Source organism: Lonchura striata, chromosome 19 (genome assembly GCF_050655825.1).
Source record: "Lonchura striata isolate lonStrDom1 chromosome 19, ASM5065582v1, whole genome shotgun sequence".
Lineage (NCBI taxonomy): Eukaryota > Metazoa > Chordata > Aves > Passeriformes > Estrildidae > Lonchura > Lonchura striata.
Genome location: NC_140721.1, coordinates 920,649 through 939,010, shown reverse-complemented (window position 1 = coordinate 939,010; position 18,362 = coordinate 920,649). Strand labels below are relative to the sequence as shown.

Sequence of the window (18,362 nt, the reverse complement as noted above, 5' to 3'; positions counted from 1 at the left end):
TCTTTTCCTTCAGTAAGATATCTGTTGTTAAATCCACATACATATATGTGGATATATATATATAGGTTTTTTTTTTTAAGGATTTCACACTTACGTCCTTATTTTCCTCACCTCTCCCCTCTGTTACCCAACAGTCCATTAAATGTCGTGGATCAGTTTTTGTCACATTTTGGTAGGGCTCAGTGCCTGGCAATGACTTTACACAGAACCTGGTCTCATGGCTTGTGCCCATGTGCAAATTTTATGTACTCAATCAAGCATTTCCCAGATAAGAGATTTGATAAGTGCACAGCCTCTCCCTGCCCTTCCACTTCAGTCCTGGGAATCTTGTGGGTTTGCAAGCTTTTCTAAGGGATTTTTAATATCATCCCATGCTCAAGGATATTTTGAAATATGCCAAGATGTGATTGATTGCAATACCATGTGCTGAAAAAGTGGCATATTGGGATCACATGCTCCTGAGTATGAGCTGTGCTGTTTGTTTTAAAATGGTACATCAAACATGCCTGGGTGAGCAGCTGAAATGCTTGTGGGACCAGGTCACTTACATATTTCAGAGTAAGGCTTGCTAGAAAAGCCTGTGTGATTAAGAGTCAAGCAACTGAGGAAAAAAGTTCACTGACTAATAAGAAAAACTTGCAGAGTAATCCTATTAAATCCCCTCCCTTCTGGTAAGTCCTGATGTAAATTTATAGATATTCTCTATAAATGTGAAGGGAGGTTTGTTTCTCTGTTAGAACAAACTCCACCAACAGTTTCCCACACCACCCCAAGAGCATTCTTTCATTATCTTGCTCCTGTGTAACAATTGCACAGAGCAGTCACAAACTTGTTTTTCCTACCAGTTGAAACTACAGAACAATGTGTATGCCTTGACCTGGATTCAGGGAGAGAAAAAGTCACTGTTGGCATAGACTCCACCTTGAAAATTTGCCATCAGCATGGCAGAAGTTTGCTAAAGGCTTATAATGCGTAATTGAAACGGCTGAATGCCTGCAAGGATTCTTTGAGATAAGGATTGTCTTTGAAAACATTTTAACTAGAGGTCTGGACTGTGTCATTAATCTCTTCTGTAGTCCTATTACTTTTTAAAATTATATTATTTCGGGTGTGATTAGCTTGCAAAGTAAATAGAAGGTGCGGGTTTTGTAAAGTATATTTTTTCTTTATGTGTTTTATGTCAGAGTATTTTAAAAGCTTTTTACGTAGTTCTTAAATATAGCAAGCCATACATATATTATGTATAATCAGCAGAACCAAAGGGTTTCTGATGGCAGGAGAGTGGCCCTGCTGCACAGGGCACCCACTGCAGTTCGGGGGATGCATCCCATTCCTGTGCTGGCCCCAGGGCTGGTGTCCTGCTGTCCCTCACCTGCTCTGGTTGTGATTTGCTCCCCAGAACGTCCTGCCCTGTGCCCCAGCTGTGTGCTGGCCCAGCTCCTGCTCTGTCTCTCCAGGGATGGGGGTTTGGGATGGCTCCATTTTCAGTGTTGAGTGCTGGATCCCCCAGCTCAGGGTTGCTGCTGCAGTGTCACTCCTAAAGGCATGGTTAGAGCTGAACTATCTGCCTTGACACAAGATTTAATAACTTATTTTTTGCCCCATACCTATATATACATTTTTGCTAAGTTATTTTTGGTTTGAATGTTGGTCTGTGATCTCTTTATCCCCAGCTGCAGTTGGTGCTTGGTAAGTGGACCCTTTGAGGCTTCAGTAGTGCCTTGTGATGGATGGCTCCTGCCTGCTGGGCCCTTTGCTGCGGGATTCACCCGTGCTGGAATGTCCTCACAAAGCAGGGCACGGAATTCAAATGTGTTCTTCTGAGAGCAGCAGTAAGGAAAGCTGCCTTTCTAGCTGTTCTCTCAATTAGCTCCTAGGAGATTTTCCTGCTTTTCTAGTTTCTCCTGGGGATATGTGACCTGATAGCATGTTGCTATAAATAATTATTTTACTAGTATCAAAGTAGGTAGTGTACACAAACAAACACAAAGAACATTTTCAGCATCTTTTTTTGGATGCTGTAAATACCAGGTTTTCAGACAGCCTGTTTCCTTTCTTCCTTTCTTCCTTTCTTGTTTCTGTTCTTCGGAATGCAGGCCTGACAGTTCTGATCTTCAGAACTTGGATTTTTAATTTTGTGCTGCCCCTTGAAGTGAAATTGCTGGTGAGTAGTAGAGAGCTCCCAACCCCTGTCAGGGAGGTGAGGGGCAGGCTGGCATTGCTGCTGCTGTGGGGGAAAGAGCAGTGGAATTGCTTTCCAGATGGATACTGCAGGGGATCATCGCCTGTTTGTAACAGTGGGGTGTTTAAAAGAAAAAAGAAACTGGTCTTAAATGTGAATGCCACAGCAGCCCCACTGAACTCCTTCCTCTGTGAGAGACTAGGACAAGACTGTTCACCCAAACCCATTCTTATGGTATGGAAGCATTTGGAAGAGCAGAGCAGCCAGGCCTGCCCTGGCGCAACAGAGGTGAACTTTAACAGCTCTGCACGTGTTCAGCTCTTTCTGGTTTTTAAAAGGGGCCCCACAGCTAGTCAAAGTCAGCATCAGTAGATCTGTGGTAGCTATCAAATAAGTCATAGTTTTGTTCTTTAATTAATGACAGCCTCTTTATCAAGCCTTTCCCTCTGCCCAGCATCTTGGTCCGTGGGAGGCGGCTGAGAACTCACAGGACCCCGATGGTACTGGGAGGTACAAAGTGCCAGCAGCTTCCTCCAGCGAGGCTCAGCAGCAGCAGAATCCCAGAAATCAGGGAATCTGGGCTCAAAACATTTGACTCTGCCTTCAGTCAGCAAGAAAAAATGGGCATCTGTTAATATTTATAGGGGTAGTGGTTGAAGGATTTTCAGGTGCTCAGCAACTGTTTGCCTATACATAGAATCTCTCCTAAGATAATGTTTATTTGAAAATGTTTTCCTTTTAAAATTTTTAATAAATTAATTAGGAAGGGAGTTAGACAAAGTTCAGGCTCAATATCAATAGGAAAAAAAGTTATGCAGATTGTATTACTGTTCATGTGTAATTAACATTGATATGAGAACTTCAATTAAGGCAACTGGAAACTGCTTCATGGCTCTCCTCAGAACCATCATGGACTTACTCAGCGTCCCAAAATTTAGTTTCCATCTGAACTGATTGTGGTGAAAGCTGACTGTTGATTTCTGTGTCTTATGCAGCCACTGTTTTGTAGAAGAACAGCTGCAGAAAACAAGTGGATCCATAGTCATCAGAAATCTGGTTTTGATACCTTTTTGCAGTGACCTCCACTTCAAATGTTCTAGTTCCATATTTTAAGATTTCCTGCTATTTGGGCAATGGGAGACGAGTACTTCTGGTCTGATAAAATAATTTATCAAGTTTCAGACTTTGCCGGGAAATGTTTTGGATTACTCTTCTAAAACTGAATTCTCTTATTCTAGTTTAATATTTTATTAGAAGTTGGGAATGACCATTTTAATCTAGAATTCAATTAAAAGGACACCTTTTGAGGTCATCTGGCAATTCTGTGTGGAAGTATGACACTATCTGAGGACTATACATTAGTGTAGGTTATAGTTTTATTAACTTGATTTTTAGCCTAATAAAATGGAAATGTTAGCTGTTTTTACATTTAATTTTCTTAGATAGGGACTATGTAAGTAGATGTTTTACAGTAAAAATCAGGTATTTGTTTAAAATATGCATTCAAACACCCTGTATGAAACATTTAAATTTCTGTGGAGTTTGCTTTGACAAGGAGCTGGTTGTGGAGCTGGACATTGAGCAGGGACATCCCCACTGGGAATGGTGGGAGCTGCTTTGGAGGACTTGTTATCCCTGTTTCATCAGCTCCTGGGCATGGATGAGCCTGTGCTGGGCAGTTCATGAAATTGTAATTCTCAAAACCACCTAGAATTTGCCAGCTGAATCTGATATGCTGAGTAATTGCTTGTTACCGTGCACAGGATGGGATGTTCTCTGAGTAACCAGAGTGGTGCCTTGCTGGCGTGGCAGCAATTGGGAAGCTGATTGCTGTAGGTACAGGCTGCATTTGCAAGCAGGAGATGAGAGAGCTGTAAGGGCGCCCTGCTGCGTGCCCGTGTTGTTCAGCCTCTGCCTCTGCTGCATCCTGAGCCCCAGGTGTGCCTGATGGTGAGGAAGAACACCTTGTTTTGCAGGTGCCCCCAGGCGCCCCGTGCCCTCTGTGGAGCTGTGTGAGCCGGAGCTCTGCAGTTCTCCTGCCCTTTCTCATCACTTCAGGCAAGAGGCAAAAGTCCTGGAGAAAATAGGAAATATGTCATGGATTAAAAGACCTTTTCAGATTGTTTTTAGCTGTGTTTCTCACCATAGAAATAGTGTGATATCACCTTTCCCAAGTCCCCCCTTGTCCCTTGTTTAAAACACAGAGGTGCAGGGCTGTTAACAGGTGTCTGCCTGAGGTGTTGGGAATGACTTTGGACTGGTTGAATGGGTTTGAAATCAGATGTGGTACTTGGGAGTGAGGCAGATACCTGAACACTCCTGTCTAATTTTTTATTTAGATATTTAAAACATGGACCTGAGGCATAAGAAGCTGCCTTTCATGTCTGCTGTTGAGGAGTCACATGAGAGAGATGAGCCAGCATTTTTTTAAGGACAAATGTAGTTACCAGGGTGCATAGCTGGATGTGGATTCTTCTGTGGGTTCAACACTGCACTGAAATTGAAGTTGTTTTGGTCAACCCAGTAGAAATATGCATATACTCTATTCTGTAGTGATGTTTGAAAAACTCACCTTAAAAACTGGGATTGGGAATTGAGGCACCATAATCTCCTTGCTCTAGTTTTATGGTTCTCATTATAAAATTCTATTTTCAGAATCCAATTATTTTAAATTAAAATACTTGCCATGTGCGAAGCACCTTATAATTCCTGACCAACTATACTTGCATTCCATAAGTTGTGTGGGAGAAAGAGCAATATCACGCCTGTTTTACATTTGTGGAAACGTGGATACCATGTGCTGTTGCTTCTCCAGATGTGAAGTGATTTGGTGATAGACCAATAAATAGTCTTACACTTGCCAGTGTTCTGTCAGAATGGGATTATTGGATCTTTTACCCTCTTTGGAGAGGAAGAAGTGAGCAATAGAGCTGATAAAATCCGATCTGGGTAACTGAGAGAGCGTTTTAGTGAGGTATTTTTGGGAGGTGAAGGAAGTGTTTATCCTGACATCCACTGCAGGCGTTGATGTCACGATGAGCTCAGTGTGTGGCACTGCTGGGCTGGGTGTGTGCTCCAGCCACAGAATTGTCACATCTCTGTGGCACTGGCTCTGCAGGACACTGCTCAGTGCCCTCACATTACTGCTTTTTTTCCCTAGAAATGGCTTCACTTTGTTTTGACTCACTGAGCTGAGAAAGATAAGAAACTTTAAAATACTATTTTCTTCTTTAGAAGAACTTTCTAATGGGAATATGTGATGTTCTTTATCTTTTATTCTGTAGGTCAGTAACAGATCCACGAGATGGAAAGAGAGTTGCACTCAAAAAGATGCCCAACGTCTTCCAGAATTTGGTCTCTTGTAAAAGGGTCTTCCGGGAGTTGAAGATGTTGTGTTTTTTTAAGCATGACAATGTAAGTAAATTCAAAGTAATCTTGAAATCTTTGAGGAAACCTAATTGTAAAATGGAGGTCTCTGTAACAGAAGTATGTTTTGTTACAGAATATCTAAAATGCTTTAAAAGCTCTCTGATTTTACAGTGATCAGATTTTCTGGAAACTTAGATATTACTGTTACAAACACTATAAAAATGAAACTGTTAAGAGTCTAAGAATACTCATAATTTCCCCTCCAAAGTGTTTGCAAACAGACAATCAGTACACTTCTGCCCAGCCTTATTTCAGGCGGTAGGTAAATGTCAGGCTGCACAGGGCTGTGCCTGCTGCACACTGTTCCTCTTGAGCTGTTCTGTACTCCTTGGTGCTGTCCCCTTTGTTGGTCCTCTCCCAAACTGATTTAGGTAAAATCAGTCAGCTTAAGTTAAAGTGTTTGAACACTATTTGGGTTGTTTGTTTATCTGAACATCTGAAGTTTGCATCTCAAGTTTGGGTGCTTCACCCAAATGTCATGAACCTTCCTAGGATAGTATCCAAATGACCACAACAAGGAGTATCTTTTTCTGTGAGAGGATGGGAATTCTCTGCTGCTGCTGCTTTCCTACATTTTTGCTTTTTTCTACCTTTTTACCTTTTGCTTTTTCTACCACTAAGCTGCTTATGTAGAATGGGAACAACTTTGGGATTTGCAATTCCCATGTGGAAGCAGTGAATCACAAAACTCTGAAAGACTAAAGACAGAACAAAGTGTAGTATCTTCTGCTTTTACATTTCTTTGTTGGAATTACTTCTTTCAAAGATTTTATGTTCATATGTATCGTAAAGAAAGCACTTTTTATTGGATAGATAAATTTGTGCTTTCAAACTACTACTCAAACAGCTGGAAAAAATTTCTTGAGCTAAAAAAGAGAGAGACATTGAAATGTACAGAATATCTGACATGGTGGGTTATTAAATTTACATACCTGGTGAGACAGAACATTGGTCTGTCTGTGGGGTAGAATAAAATGAAGCCATGTGAGAAATGTGCAGTCTGTCTTTTTGAAAGGAAATTTGTTCTGGAATTGGCCTTGACCTTGTGTGGTGTTTCCTAGGTACTCTCTGCCCTCGACATCCTCCAACCTCCACACATCGACTATTTTGAAGAAATGTATCCTAAATATAAAAATAGAACATTTTAATTGAGGTAGGTATGATTTTCATTAGCTTAGAAGCTGCCAGCATTTGGTGTAATCTATGAAATGGAGCCACAGAAGCCTCGAGCCTGCCTGTGGACAGTTTTATTTCCAGAATGAGCCTGTAGCATCCCAAACTCTGAGGGGGTGTTGGGGGTGGGATGGTGCAGGACTGAGCTGAGCCTTTGGTTCCACATGTGTGCAGGGAGTGTGGGACTGACCAGCAGGTCCTGCTGCTGCTCACGGGGATTCCCCCAGAATACTTTTTTGAAAACTATATCCAGTAATTAATCTCCTCTCAGTTACTAGTACTTTAAAAGACTTTGTGGTGGTTTCGGAGAGTTCTGCCTTCACAGGCTCAGAAACGCTGAGTTACCAGAGAGGTTTCTGAGGACTGGCAGGGCTGTGGCTGTCCTTGCTCAGCTCTGTCCTGGTGCAGAGCACCTTGCCCAGAGCTGTGTCCCACATAAGTTCTGTGTCACCGCTGCAGCAAGGTTCAGCTGCCAGGGGGAGCTGTATTCTAGCAGAGTTTGAGGGGAAAACTTCACACGAGTGTCATGTTTTGGTGTGGTTTTTCCCTTTTCTAACTTGGCTTGGGCTGTTTCCTAGTAGTGAAGTAGGGAGTTTCTGCTTTCTGAAATACTGAGAAGTGAATCTCTGGGCTGGGAGGGCTCTGACTCGTGGGAAGAGAAGTTCTTTGCCACTCTGTGGTTAGGCTTGGGCAGGTTGGGTTTTGTTGCTGGTGGGTCTAAGCTCCTTTTTTGTATGACCCACTTTACAGTTAATGGGTAGGAAATTGTCATTATTTTAGGCAACCTGAACTTTTGAAGTATGGTTTGATCTATTTATATAATACCTTGGATTGATTGGTGGGGAAAATAGGTATAATCAACGTGGTGATTTTAACCAAAGTACAGCACAGCTTGCTTGGTGGACAAACACATTATTTAGTTGAAAATATTGCTGTACTGGGGCTTTTTCATATGAGTTTAGGCAAAGCTTTAAAATTCTACTTTGATATTTCTTTCACGTGAAGAGCATATAAGTAGTCTTCAAAAACTGGATTTTGGTTATGTGCACTAGTTCAATGCCCTCATTTAGAACAAGTCATACGAGTTATAAATCAGATCTAGGTTAAGGATTACTTCTTCCGTGTAATTGTACAATCAAGAATATTTAAATGGGATAAGTTTATTTTTATGAGCTTAGCTACTGTCAAGTTTTGAATATAAAACCAAAATGTTAGTTTCCTTCATGGCTAACCGACTTTAAGTCATTCTGAATTGTGTTCTATAGGGCTGTCTTTTTTTATATATTTGTTAATTTCTTACTTCAATATTGGCAACAAAAGACTATTGCTCTGTGTAGTCTTCTTTGTCCTTTATTTTGAAATAATTACAATAAGTGCACTTAGGCCCCTAAATTCCTTAAAAGAATGAGTTAGTAAATGTTTTGATTTATATACCCATTTTTAATTGCATGTGTTTCTGCTTACTGTAGTGCAAGGAGAACTTACTTAGGTTGAAGAAGATCAGGTAAAGATGCTCCATATTTGGGAGGTGTAGATGTCAAAACTTCTTTTGCTTGTTGGTCCACTAGTAGAGTTCCCAAAGATATCATAGAGTTGTTCCATTTTACAGTAGGACATATTGAACAGTGATAAAAGTGTAAAGGGCTGGAGTTGGTATTGAATTATTCCCTTTGTTCTTTCCAAAGAGATGTAGTGACCTTTTTGGGAAAGAAATATAATAAAAGAATGACTAAAATTATATGAATGATGTGTTGCAAATGAGCTGGTAGAGTTCATTTCAATTATTCAGTGTTTCGTAGGTACCAGCAGGAATTGCAGAGTGTATTTTTTAAAGAGAACTAATTATAAAACCACCTTAACGTTTTAATGATAAATTAAAAGATTTCTAAGGAAACCAGTGATGAATAAAGGAATTTTAATCTAGTGGGATTTTTGTTTTAGGATGAAAATTCCTGGCAAACACTCAGATTAAAATATAATTTGAACTAATAATGAGGTTTTCTGTTGAAAATCTTTGTGGCCATCTTGAATCTTATAGGTATTGATGTTTTTGCCAGTATCACCTAGTGCAAAAAGTAATGATTGATGGCTTCTTTTTCCAGTTACAAAGTCTTCCACAGTTGATTTTAATACTGAATTCAACAACTGCAGATCCACGGATGTTCTCCTTTAAGAACCATCCAAAGTTACTTTAGTAACTTTCTGAAAGCTTTGCCCATTAAAGTGGATATCAGAAGGTGCTGAAAAGTCACCGCTTTTCAGGGGTGGTGTCTGGAAAAGACTTGAGTAGCAGCCAAAGCACCGGTGCGCAGTAAATTCACAGGGCGGTGACAGAAGTGTGCTCTGGGGGATGCTGGGGGGATCCCTCTGTCTGAGGGTGGAGAGGAGCAGGTCAGAGGGGCTGCTCAGGCACGGAGGGTCGCTGCCAGCCCTGCTGTGCCAGCAGCACGCGCTCGCCCTGGGACAGGGCTTTCCTCCTCTTCCATCACTGTGGCCACTTCCTCTGGGCCAGCACCCAGACCAGCTGGGCAGGGCCTGCCAGGGTTACTCCTGAGCCACGGCGTTGGGGTTTGAGGGCTGCAGAGACCAAGTAAAGCACACTCCAAGCCATGGTGAGAGTGCCACATCACCAAGGGCCCTTCATCCCTGTCTAACGTTTATCTGCGGCTTTATAAAATTTACCAACTCAGCAGGTCCCAGCCAGCAGAGCAAGTCAAGCTCTTTTGTGCCGTGCATTTGCTTTGATAATTACTCTGAAGCAAATTGGTACATTTGTAGATCTAATTTTATACAGCTACTTAACTAATTACTGCTGTCAGGAGCAATTTCTCTGCGGTAGCAGCGCTGGGTAGCGGCGTGTTCGGCGCCGGCGGCCGCCCCTCGGCCAGCGCCCGGCGGTGGCATGCAAAAAGCAAACTGCAGGTACCTGCAGTGTGAGGAGGGGACCCAAATCCCCGGCTCCGGGGCCTCGCTGTGCTCGGCGTCCCCAGCAGTGGCTGCTGCAGGCAGGGTCCCAGCAGGAGGGGTCGCAGCGGAACCTGCTGCCAGCCCCGCTCAATTATGCAGAGACAATAATCAGATGGCTGCTGCTGGGGTTAATGGCACCTCTGAGCCCTGTCAAGGGCTTGATTTAATGCGCCCCAGACCTGCAGTGGTGCAGGTGCCATTTCAGGCCCTCATTTAATTTAAGCTGCTTTAGTTGGCATGGCAACTAGTTGAGACATCTGGGAGACATTATGCTCGGGATTGAGATTTAGGAGGATTTGTGGCGTAGCAAAACAAAAATCTTATCGTAATAAAGTGCAGAGTAATGCTTTTGGGTTTTTAAAAATATTTTGCATTAAATTGAATGTTAGGATTTGTTGCAGGTATTTGTTGCAAATTTTAAAAGTCTGGTATAAATATTTAAAAGGCTCTTTGCTAAAGGAAAAGAAAAATTAGAGGACTGCAAATTATGGTGCTGCAGAGTTGGGTTTTTTCTTTATGAATTCTTTATTAATGTAATTTTAATATTTTTTTTCCTCAAAAAAGTTGGGAGATATTTAATATATAAAATGAGTTTTTGTGTGATGTTCTGTTGGCAGATGAACCCTTGGGCCAACGGGGATTTGGCTGGAGAGGGTTTTTACAGCAACAGATGAAAGCAGAGCATTGACTGGGTAGAGATGAAAGAAAACGAGCATTCAATACCTGGCTGTATCAGTTAACATGGGCCAAATGTGTTTTACCTCCTTCAGCCACAAATGTGATAATAGCAGAGACTTCTGTTTCAAATGTGACTGCTAAACTAAGCTTTTAAAGCAGTACTGCTTTTAATTAATGCCTGTAGTGCCCCCAGTATTTATTGCAATGATTTCTCTGTGTGTTATTGTGGTCCCACAGCCGGGACAGTGTCGGGATTTTCTCTGTCCTGTGTGCAGCTTTCAGCCTATTTCCCTGCTTTTGGAACCCCCTGAGCACTCACAGGCCCCTCTGGAAGCCACCTCCCCTCAGTCTCACTTGTAGTTTGCTTTTCAGTAACTTTGTACAGCTACCTTAATGCAAACTCTCATGGGCTAATCTGTTTTCTTTCACAAGCCGTTTTTTATTTTCATTCCTGTAAGGATTTGACCTCTGAAGCAGATTTCTTCTCTTTAAGTCAATAGTTCTGACCTGTAAGAGCTCAAGTAAGTAGGAGTTAGTGAATGTTTCAAGAGATTCTGTGCCTGTTCTGCTTTTCCTTAACCACTGAACTGCAGATATGTTGTCACTGAGTTGATGCAGAGTGACCTCCATAAGATTATCGTCTCTCCTCAGCCACTCAGCTCGGATCACGTCAAAGTTTTTCTTTACCAGATTTTAAGAGGTAATTTTTCTTCCTCTAAATTTAATGAAACATTTTTTTTCTTTTTCTTAATGTTTATTCTCAAGACATTCTCATCTTGAATAAGCTTCCTGTAGGAAGCTCTTTTCATTTCATATTTGAATACCAAGCATGAATTATTATAGCTACAAGAGCATGGCACCCCTGCTGTCTTAAAGCATTGTCAGGGAAAGAAAAGTCATGCTTTTAGAATCAAGGAACAAAAAGGACACCTAGACTGAACCAGATAGGTAAATATGTGTAATTGTATCCCCTTAAGGCTCTGTTACTGAAAAACAGAGCAGTAAGAGTATCTAAAAATTCCATTGTGGGGATTAGCAGAGTATCCATGCCATAATCAGAGAGATGATGTTTTGCTTTTGATTTGTTGTTTGCTGGATTTTTGGGGGGAGGGGGATTTTTATAGAAAGACTGCTGAATTTCTTTTTCTGTGCATTTTATATACTCAAAAAAATTTCCCTGTAATTAAGTGACTGAGTGTGCACTTGTGGCTGGGAGTTACTCATACAAAAACTGAGGCACAGGCAAAGCCTTTGCTGATCAGGAGTTGCCAGACCTTCTGGGAAAATGTTGTCAGCCTTAAACTTCTTTTAAAAGAAAAAAAAAAATTCTTTAATATTTCAGGTCTGAAATATCTACATTCTGCTGGCATTTTACATCGAGACATTAAACCAGGGAACCTACTTGTGAACAGCAACTGTGTCCTTAAGGTGCTGCTTACATTTATTGAAGATGTTTGTGTCTGTATGTTGTTAATTTTTAAACAAAAAAAACATTCAATGTGAACACTTCCCTTGAAAGTCCATGTTAATGAAAAAAAATCCTACAGACTTTTTAAAAAGTAGAAATGAAGCAAACATCTGTCTTTGCCCTTTTCTCCCTGCTGCTCCCCACATCCCTGAAAGCAAGAGAGAGACAGTTCCTGAGTGTGACTTGGGTGGGCTGTCTGTGCCTGGGAGGGTTCTCAGTGTCCCTGTGCTCCTCAGGAGAAGTGACACCAAATGCCCAAGGCACTTCCATTAACCTTGGGTATATGGAATTTTGGAGGACTGAGGTGTGTTGTACAGCTGTGCCAAACACAAAAATTCAGTGTTCTTTACAGGGTTTTGCTAAGAATTCTATTTGGCAAAGTTTGGTCTCTTTTCTTAACCCTTCTAGTGCAAGACATTTTTATCAATTCTTCAAGCTCAAGTAGAGCTGAATCTTTAATATTTTGAGACATGACATGAGCAAATGAAGTTTGTTTGAGTTGAAATACTCTGTACCCAGAGGTTGGGTTTTTTGTAGTGCAAAGCTTTTTAATCTTTCAGATTATAAATATTGTAATGCCAATTCAAAATGTACTGTGATTTCAAATCAAATTGTAGGAAGTTTAAGTGACTGTAGAACAAAGCAACCTAATTTCCTCCTGTCCCCTCTCCCCTGGCTTATGTAGCTACAGCAGATTATCTGATGTATTTAAATGCTGGTTGGGGATCCCCTGCTTCCCTCCCAGAAGGTTGCCTATTTGAAATGCAGAAGGTGTTTTGGTTATTTTAATTTTTTTATTTGCCTTCTCAATTTAGATTTGTGATTTTGGATTGGCCAGGGTGGAAGAGTTAGACGAATCCCGGCACATGACTCAGGAAGTTGTCACTCAGTATTACCGTGCTCCGGAGATCCTGATGGGCAGCCGGCACTACAGCAATGCCATCGACATCTGGTCTGTTGGCTGCATCTTTGCAGAGTTGCTTGGCAGAAGGATCTTGTTCCAGGCACAGAGTCCCATCCAGCAGGTATCCACCCTCACCTCTCCCTGCCAGCGAGCTGCTGCCCCTGCTCCTGGGGGCATCGTGCACCTCGGGGGAGACAGGCAGGGCTGGAGTGTGTCCAGGGAGGGCAGCGGAGCTGGGAAGGGGCTGGAGAATCCCCGAGGGAGCTGGGAAGGGGCTGGAGAGTTCCTGAGGGAGCTGGGAAGAGGCTGGAGAGTTCCTGAGGGAGCTGGGAAGGGGCTGGACAGTTCCTGAGGGAGCTGGGAAGGGGCTGGAGAGTTCCTGAGGGAGCTGGGAAGGGGCTGGACAGTTCCTGAGGGAGCTGGGAAGGGGCTGGAGAGTTCCTGAGGGAGCTGGGAAGGGGCTGGAGAGTTCCTGAGGGAGCTGGGAAGGGGCTGGAGAGTTCCTGAGGGAGCTGGGAAGGGGCTGGAGAGTTCCTGAGGGAGCTGGGAAGGGGCTGGAGAGTTCCTGAGGGAGCTGGGAAGGGGCTGGAGAGTTCCTGAGGAGCTGGGAAGGGGCTGGAGAGTTCCTGAGGAGCTGGGAAGGGGCTCAGCCTGCAGAAAAGGAGGCTCAGGGTGAACCCTGTGGCTCTGCACAGCTCCTGCCAGGAGGGGACAGCCAGGGGTCAGGCTCTGCTCCAGAGAGCAGGGACAGGATGTTGATTGTTGCAGCTGGGGAATGTGCTGCTCCAGTGGGAGCATCCCCGTGTCTGAGTGTCTGAGCTGTGTCCTGTGCTCTGTGCAGCTGGATCTGATCACAGACCTGCTGGGCACGCCGTCGCTGGAGGCGATGAGGACGGCTTGTGAAGGCGCCAAGGCACACATACTCAGGGGTCCTCATAAACAGGTACTGCCAGGGCTGCCTGCAGCCACCCAGCCCCACCAGGCACGGCTTCCCCTGGGCAGGGCAAGGCCTTCACGTCCTGACTGAATGCCCGTGGCCTGTTGGTTAAAAACACCTCTCTGGATGTTTGGTCTCAGAGTGGTCTGTGCCTGGCAGCGGGGCTGAGCTGAGCACAGGTGCTTGTGGTGCTTGGGACAGGGGTTGGTGTGCTCAGTCCACCTGCTCTGGAGACAAGGGGGCTTCTCACTAGTCAGGGACATTTCTGGCTTCTGCCTTGGGGGGATTGTTGGACTTGATGACCCAGGTGACAGTCTGCCTTTCTGAGGCGGCAGTGTTTTGATACCTACTTTGAATGAAGATATTAAATTTAAGTGTTAGTACTGGCAAGAGACATAAATTTAAATGGACAGTATAATTCAGAAAGCCCTGGAGGGCTGCTGCACTGCCAGGATCAGGAGTGTAAGAGGTGGAATTCACCCACTGCCCAGAGCCAGGGGCAGAACCTCCAGCACCCCAGAGGGTCCCTGCACACCTGAGCTCAGACCTGAACTGCTCAGGAAGGCCCAGCAAGAGGCCAAAAGCTGAGATACAGCATTCAACACAACTGGAGTAAAAGTTAGCTTTGAAAAAGACCCCAAACCAAAGGAAAAAGGCAGGATGGAGTCATTGTGCTGATTGGGCAATAAAAAGGGCAAATGCAATGTAGTGTTAACAGATACAAAGAAATGCTTGTGCAGGCATCTCTACTGCAGGGATAAGGCTCTGTGGCCCTCCAATAGAGTCATTTTTATGATTGCTAAGAAATTTAACAAAATTATTGGTCTGTACTTGCTCCAGTAGTTAAGTTTGCATCATTATTTTCTGCATGTTGAAGTAATTTCTCATGTCTGCTCACTACAATAGTAGTTACCATAGAAATGAGCATAGCATGTATATTCTGCTTTATTATTGACATGTGGGAGTTCTGCCTCTCTGGCACTTTGGATCCACTACATAAAGTTGTCGCTGTTCCATTTCATGGCAGGATTTTTTAATTTGAGCATTAATAACAGGAGGATTTCCTTCAGATTTTCTCTACCAGTTTTAAGTCAAAGTATATTTTTCTGCTGTCATGTGCTAGAAGAGTTGTGATTCCTGAACCCAGTGTCTTATGACCCACAGGATGGTGGGAATCCCAAAGAGCAAGTGAGATGGAATAAAATGTGGAATGGTATAAAAAGTTTCCACTACAGATTTAATGTCCTGTAGCCACAAAAGAAATGTACTCTAAGAGTTAGTTGTGTGTGTATTGGGGAAAATAATGTTCATTCTCCCTGGAGTGCCATGGGAGTTGGTGTGCTCATTGCACTTTGGAGACAGGGGATATAGAGCATCCAGGTGATTAATTATATTTCTGTTTTCAACTTGAAGCACACTTCATGTTTGAGTGCAAATTCCTGGCTTTTCATATTCTGAAATGGAGCTTTTGCTGGTTGTAAATGGTTAAATGTTACTGGTTTCCTAATTAGACTAATAGGGAGAGAAGCCCAAGTTAGAAACAGGCGATTGCTTTGTCACACCAACTATTTTTACTCGCCGTAGGTGAGCGCAGTGGGAGAGAGGGGTGAGGCATTTTGCTGCTCTGTGTAAAAATAGATTAATGCGAGAAGTTTCTGATTAAACCCCCGCTACCCCACTGTGTGCTGGCAAAATGGGTATTTACATACTCTGTAGACTTTGTCAGTTTGGTATTTAAAAGTTCAAGTGAATCGTGTCCCTGGCAGCCCCAGGGTTAGCAAGCTGTCCCTGTCCCTGCTGACCCCCTTCCCAAAGGAAAATGTGTGGAGTCCATCCCCTGCCTGTCATGATCCCTTTGCTGTGGGAGAGCAAGCCAGGAGGAGGAGAGTTACCAAACACTGCACCTTTATATTGCATAGGCTGCCCTGAGAAACCAAGGCTGGGAAGTGCTCAGTGCATTACTTCAGGGTTAACTTTGACTGAAGTCACTGTGGAGGTGTAATTCTTATTTATACTGGGAAATTTACAGCAACCCTGACATCCAGTACAGTTCTTCTGTTGCTGTCAGTCAGCTGTGGATTGCCTGGGCAAGGAAAAGCAAAGTAATCCATAATCTGGGAGGGATTGAGATTGAAAAATGAACTACTGGAAATGATGGAGTTAATCAAACCCTGGAGCAGCTACAGCTGGGAGTGGTGTCTGTAGAGAAAAATACATAAAGAAAAGCAGGTTTTTCTAGGGATTACATCTGAACTAAGGGGAACAGTGATCAATTGGACCTTTATTACAGTTGCTGGGTTTTGTAATAGTGATTATTGTCATGCTGGAAAGTGTTAGGTGCCACTTGTCCCCTTTAACGAGGAGTTTGTCCTTGCTGACTGTGGAATAGTGTGGGTGGGAGCAGGGTTTTCCTGCTGATGGATCTGACAGGACACTCTGTGCTTCTCTTCCTCCCATTCCCCCTACAGCCATCCCTTCCTGTCCTATATACACTCTCCAGTCAAGCTACACATGAAGCAGTTCATCTCCTTTGCAGGATGTTGGTCTTTGATCCAGTAAGTAGGACTGAAAATTACCTCTAATAAGTCTGGTTTGAACAGTTTTTGTTTTCTGGTGGTTAAATGAGTGTTGTAAGTCAAGGACTGCTTTAGCTGGTTTCCTTCTACATGGCATTGCAGTACTTTTGGTCCATGAAAGAAGTAAAAATATTGTATAATTGCCGATGAGTTCCTCCTGGAATGGGGGTTTCAGGTTTCAAACAAGTGGTCCTGGGAAGGAAGCTCTGGCAGTGGGAAGGATGAGGCGTGCATGACTCATGCTCTTTTCCGAGCTGGGTGTAGGTAGCAGAACATCAGCTACTTTGATGCAGTTCTAATTAGGGACACGGGGGTGTTCCTGGTCTTGCAACACACAAAAAATTCCTCTTGCGTCCCCAATCACAGAACAGGATCATTTTTCCACTGAACATCTGTTTTTCTAATAAAAATGTGCTGCTGTGGATTTTGGATTTTGTTTCTTGGGACATTGTAGAGAATTGTCACAAGAAAATATGATACTGGAATTGATAATCTTAATTATTTCATTCCCACAGAACCCCCCCAATATTTCAAATGTAAAACAGCATGACTGCAGTGCAAAGGAGGAGGCTGGGGGTTGATGAAGCATTTAGAAGCACTGCCTTTGGAGTGTATTTTTTTTAAACCATAAGATTGCTTTGCTGAACAGAACCATGGAAATGTTAAACCATAACTTCCACATTAAAGAAAAAAAAAATCCTTTCTGACTCCCTCAACACTTAGAAGGCTGTTTTTCCCAGCTTGTTTTGATTATTGCAGGAGTCATAATTGTAAGGTTATCTGGAGAAAAAAGCTGTTGAAAGGCATGTTCCTAAAAGCTGTGTGATCAGTGGTGGCTGCGGGAGGTCGCTGCCACCCAGGCTGGTTTGTGAGCCTCAGCTCCCCTCTAGTGGCAGCTTCTTTCACACCAGCGTGGGTTTATTAAACACTGAGGATTAATGGATGAGTAATTGCAATAGCTGTGAACATACCCTCACTGCTGCTCTCTCCCTCTCCACGTGTTCCCAGTCCAAAAGGATATCTGCTAAGGATGCCTTAGCTCACCCCTACCTGGACGAGGGCCGCTTGCGGTACCACACCTGTATGTGCAAATGTTGTTTCTCCACTTCGACTGGCAGAGTTTATACCAGTGATTTTGAGCCCATCACTAATCCCAAATTCGATGACACTTTTGAGAAGAACCTCAGTTCTGTTCGGCAGGTTAAAGGTGAGCAGGAGTTAACCTTGTGTGTGCAGTTGTCCCCCTGCTCCACCCTGCAGCGGGGGGATGTGGGATGGAGTTGGGATGGAGTTGGGATCTGTGCTCTGGATCCACACAGTGACCCTGGAGCTGCTTTCTTTTAGGTATTTTTCCATAGTAGACACTGGAAATAATTTATTTTTACCAAAAGAACAGAATTGTAAGTGTTCTGAGAACCAGTAGTGGCACAAGCATGAGCTGACCTGCAGAAGTCTGTGGGTTTCAAACCTCGCCAGAGCCCATCCCTGGTGCCCTGTTCCTCACCTTTTGCTGAAGGATGGTGCTGGGGGAAGGGGAAGTCATGTGTGGCCTTTGGGGCTGTCCACAGCTGTCCTGCAGCCTGGAGCTGAAGCTGAGCAGTCAGATTTAGAGAAGCTGGAGCTCTTTTACCCTCAATAAAATGTACTTTCCATAAGGGCAGTTCTGTTTCCCTCAAGTTGACATTGGATTTTACCGAACCCAGAAGTGTTAATGCTGTGTTGTTTTGTATTTTTCTCCTATGTACAGAAATAATTCATCAGTTCATTTTGGAACAGCAGAAAGGAAACAGAGTGCCTCTCTGCATCAACCCTCAGTCTGCTGCTTTTAAGAGCTTTATTAGGTAACTGTATGTAATCACATCTGATATTAATTCCCATGTATTAGTAGTACAGAATTCAAACATCCAGAGTGTTTTAGGTTTTCAGTTCCTGTGACTAGGAAGGGCCTGTAGATAAAACCCTTGTGAACTGTATTTATGAATTCTTCTCGAATTTTAGTAAAACGTGCAAAAGTTTCAAGTAATGTTTTTATGCAAAAGAACTGAAGT

At 43.2% G+C, this 18,362-nt stretch overlaps 1 protein-coding gene across 2 annotated transcripts in view; it reads left to right on the top strand.

Moving 5' to 3' along the window:
- The window catches only part of NLK (nemo like kinase), a 35,938-nt gene that overhangs the window by 16,585 nt on the left and 991 nt on the right, over positions 1–18,362 (top strand). For both annotated transcript variants that reach the window (XM_085557177.1, XM_085557176.1), the window contains 9 exons: positions 5,467–5,596; positions 6,673–6,728; positions 11,023–11,129; positions 11,772–11,857; positions 12,713–12,922; positions 13,643–13,744; positions 16,207–16,293; positions 17,323–17,521; positions 18,062–18,155. In XM_085557177.1, coding sequence (XP_085413303.1) covers positions 5,467–5,596; positions 6,673–6,728; positions 11,023–11,129; positions 11,772–11,857; positions 12,713–12,922; positions 13,643–13,744; positions 16,207–16,293; positions 17,323–17,521; positions 18,062–18,155 — 1,071 coding nt within the window. The remainder of the gene's footprint in view (positions 1–5,466; positions 5,597–6,672; positions 6,729–11,022; positions 11,130–11,771; positions 11,858–12,712; positions 12,923–13,642; positions 13,745–16,206; positions 16,294–17,322; positions 17,522–18,061; positions 18,156–18,362) is intronic.